This window comes from Plasmopara halstedii, assembly GCF_900000015.1.
Source record: "Plasmopara halstedii genome assembly, contig: Scaffold_2904, whole genome shotgun sequence".
Classification (NCBI taxonomy): Eukaryota; Oomycota; class Peronosporomycetes; order Peronosporales; family Peronosporaceae; genus Plasmopara; species Plasmopara halstedii.
In genome coordinates, this window is record NW_020189809.1 from 861,248 (window position 1) to 865,339 (window position 4,092).

The 4,092-nt window shown below is 46.5% G+C and overlaps 2 protein-coding genes across 2 annotated transcripts; one reads left to right on the forward strand and one right to left on the reverse strand.

Annotated features, from left to right (window-relative positions):
• The first annotated feature begins 1,079 nt into the window (after positions 1-1,079).
• PHALS_15105 (uncharacterized protein) lies at positions 1,080-2,995 on the forward strand. Its single transcript, XM_036407193.1, has one exon. The coding sequence runs from the start codon at positions 1,626-1,628 to the stop codon at positions 1,803-1,805; it is 180 nt and encodes a 59-aa protein (XP_036263441.1). The 5' UTR covers positions 1,080-1,625; the 3' UTR covers positions 1,806-2,995.
• Positions 2,995-3,304, reverse strand: PHALS_05598 (uncharacterized protein; the record flags this gene model as incomplete). The annotated part of the gene is made up of 2 exons (XM_024719169.1): positions 2,995-3,166; positions 3,213-3,304. The coding sequence occupies 2 exons, from the start codon at positions 3,302-3,304 to the stop codon at positions 2,995-2,997; spliced, it is 264 nt and encodes an 87-aa protein (XP_024584494.1).
• Between the last annotated feature and the right edge of the window lie 788 nt (positions 3,305-4,092).

Consider the following 4,092-nt stretch of genomic DNA (forward strand, 5'->3'; position numbering starts at 1 on the left):
AAGTTGAATACGGCATTCAATACTACATTTACCGCTTCTTCAAAATAAGACGAATGCACACGGAAGACTTCCATTCTGGCCACGCCAGTACGGAGGCCCTTCATAAAATCGGTCACTGTAGCCGCCTTGGAGAGAGGATTTGCAGCCATCCTGACAATGAGTATACTTAACTCCTGGACAATGTCCACCAACTTCTTCTTGCTCTATCAGGCGGCAAGGAAACGCGATCTTACTAAATATGCCTGAATAGGCGGCAAGAACACTCGCAAAAAACTTCTGCTCCATCCAGGAGGGGAATGCCGCTTCAATCAGAAAACCGCACGTCAGTGCCCATTCTCGCGCTCGGCTCACGAGCTTGACGAGAGCTAGCGCGCTGTTGCTCGTTCTGGAGCATAGCGGATGATATTGCTATCTCGACCTCTCCCACCAAAAGCAAAAAAATTCTCTCCATCCTTACCCTCGAAGGTTTTAACACTCACCATGAGCGGCCTAGGTCGGGAAAAGTCATCCGTCGTCGGCGATGGCGTCATGGACGCTGTCAACGCCAACATCTTCTGCTCTGGGTGCTCTAGCAGAGCATTTTCACGGCTCTTAAACGCCTCTAGGCGCTCCTTTATCGCTTCGGGTCCTTGCGAAACAAGGTGTTCCACGCCTAAGCAAGGACATCAGCTTATTTAACCCGTCCTGCAAGCCTTGTGGCAAAATGGAGAACTGCTCCATCCTCACAGAGGATCAGTCGTAACGACGCAGGCGTAACCTGTCGACGCGTGCTACCAAGTGCAGGCCGCCGAGCTCTTTGCTGAGAGGAAGCTTACTTAAGGCCACCGATACTTGAACCAGTACAAGTGTAGCGGATCACAATCCGCTACCTCCAAGAGTACCCGAAATTCTCCTAATTAAATAGTAAAACCTAATTAATGCATAAATACTGGCAGTCCCGCCACGTAGTGGCTTCTTGTCACGGTATAGCCACACCATCGTGTGACTACACCAACTTGCGAGATCCACTTCTCTGTACGGTCCAACCGTCTTGTGTGACCCATTCTGGTGAACCAGGGGACATGTAACCCCTTTACACCCTGAATCTAGGTCGAGTGCTTTGGAATTCGCTCGAAAGATGGGGATTGTTGATTCTGATGCTGAGATGTAATCGAATACCGGACAAATTGATGAGCTGACGGATGTCAATGATACACTTCACCTCAATCCTCCATCTCTGCACAATCCTCGACAACACGCAGCTTGACAAGCGTTATAATTTGCGGGGTCGAAAGACCTTTGACTGTTATGATGTCTGCAATTTGTGAGCATCTTGGGCAAAGTAATCACGTAAGCTAACCTGTTTGCTATGCAGCTTGTACTAAAGGTGATGTGCTGTCGCAATTGTAGCTTGGCTGTCCACGTTTTCCACTATTGTAGATATTGTCCTAATATGACACGGCAACAAAGTCTTTTTGCGCTGTAAATGAATCGACATTGTCTTGTGACGCAATGTATACAACGGGCGCACGACGAGAACCCGAGGATCAGAGCAACGTGCTACCCTAGGTAGCGTCGACGTACGCGGTGGGCATAAACGTCGATAAATCACGACAAAAAAGTAAATCTAATTTTGGCGCGTACTAATGAGACTGGTTGGACACGAGTCGCAGCATTTTGTCGGTTTGAGGTGGCGACTTGATAAAAGTGACTCAAGTTTCAGATTGACACATAAACATCTTGACGTGATGTACCGGCGATATAGAGATGGAAGCCAAATCGAATTTGGTACTTCTTCGGGTCAGCAATTATTTCACTGCTTATAAATCGCTCAGATTCTGCCCGAAAATATTCATTTTATGGCAGGGAAAGGTAGAGTTCGACCTAACTTCTCGGATAGTCGCTGGAAATATAGCTGCTGACACAAATGAAGCCTTCCATGCTCATGATAATACTGAAACTTAATCTCCAGCACGAATCGCTAATCATCGAGATTCTTAAGCGTGAACCATTCTAAGAAAATAGACTTAGAACCTTTGGTTTCGCTGTAATATCCAGCGAGTAAATTCATCGAGCACTCAGCAATCCTGATACTAGACATGAGGCGAACAAACATGCACTTGTCAGAGCGACATGGGTGGAAAGCAAGCGACCTTGTTATTTTGCATATCGCCAAGTGTCTCACAGCTGTAGTTTGCTTCGACCCTCACGAGATGTAACAAACCTTGCGCATCATTCCCACGATTAAATGAAAGCCTTTTGTTGATTGCTTTCATATTCTTGTGTCTACATCGCCATTAAGAAGCTTAGCTTTCACGTCTAATTGACATATCCCATGTTTTTGTTGGCAGCAGATGGAGAGAACACACGCATGGATTTTAAGCTGATGATTGGGAATACGTCTCTAGGAAGTCAACTCTATACACCTAGGTAACAAATTCAGCCACCGGACGTGCTTGTATCAAATATTGGTCGCATAGCTCAATATCGAACTTCTACTTGCGATCGTAATTGCGGGCGCCATGAGGCCGTCGAATCGAACGTAAGGTAGGAAATTTAAGAGAATCCTGAGCATCAGGTGATGCCATGGCTTCTGCGTACGTGCGAAAAATCTCCAGAACGAAGCGGGAACTCTCATATCCGTCAAATAGGTGAAGCCGTTTGGGATTGTATTCCACTATATTCGAATCAATGTCACGAGTAGGAAAATATGGCTCGATGTAGGTGCCTATTGAAGAACACATTATTACATCACGGGTAATCCATTGACCGACAGCAGCGGCGATTGTTAATCTGCACGAGATGGTGTGAATTTACCCATCGTGAAGTGAGTTCATCCTCTCACCTTGATCAAGATGCGCATATTATCCAACGTGCCGATTCATGGACATGCGCGAGGAGGTGCAATGCAACGCGATGCGACATGAGTCAAATCGAATTGACGTGGGACCAACTGATTAGGCTCGGATGACTGGGTCTCAGGGGGGTAATCGTGTTGAAAAAACACGGTTTCTATCAGTTTGTCGAGCGTTTATCGATACTGATGTCAGCTGCCTCAACAAGATGTCGGGCTGGTTCACCAACCAATATAAATGCATGACCATTTGATGCCAGTCGGCTACCAAGCGCAGCTGGACTGCGCACAAATAAGGACTGCTCATCAAGGCGTGCGCGTGACCAACAACGACTGTGATTCACAATTAAATCACAACACGCTTTTGATTCGTATGCACATCCCAAGAAAATGCAGCGATGTGTGGACTTTAGTGCCAAACTTTTTCCGCTTGGATATATCAACGTTCACAAAGCCGCGCGAACCAAACATAACGTGACGGCTACAAATTCCAAAATAATTCGTATGGTATTGTGTCGTAGCGAGCAGGGCTAGGAAGACAATTGATCGCGACGGCAAAGTTCACAAATGCTTTTCCCACCCATCATTTTGAAGCTGCTGATGATATAGCATTGCTCATTCCATCTCAATTCTCAAATTTAGTCTGCTCAACCAGAGCATTCTGCAGTAGCAAGTAGGGGGCACTAGTCTGGTGGAAAAGTCGATGTTAAGCGCATATATCGCTCACCCGCTTGCTGAAATAATCCCCGCGTAGTCAGCTTGGACGTATCTAATGTACCTGTAGATTTGGGCCTCCAGTAAACACTTGAACTATGCAAGCACTTCATTGTTGAGCTTCAGCATGTAAAATAAGACGTAACGCGACCAGTCGTCTATGGAGACGACCACGTAAAAAGCCTTACCTTTTAACTTCACGTCATTTGAGCTAATCACAATACTGTGAAGTATCCGTAAGGAAGAGCTAGTGTTGATCACTCTGTTAGACGACTTGGCAAATTTCTCGACAGGCATTTTCTCTCTTACGAAGCCTTTACACAGACCATCGAGCGGTGAAAGTGACGGCCGGTGGAACTTATCATTTGCAATATAATGTAGGCCGGCAACATTGTCAGAGGCGACATGACCGAGGAGGGCGTGTCACGCGGTTACCTCTTCCGAGCTCGTCGATGCGACGTTCACAAAATCGATGTGGGGCTAACTTGTCGACTACTCTACGATATGGGAATCTTGTCTTCACAGAGTGCACGTCTGCCCCGCGC

Bases quoted from the DNA above. Each gene is read 5' to 3' on its own strand.
- PHALS_15105 (XM_036407193.1), top strand. From the start codon at position 1,626: ATGAGACTGGTTGGACACGAGTCGCAGCATTTTGTCGGTTTGAGGTGG.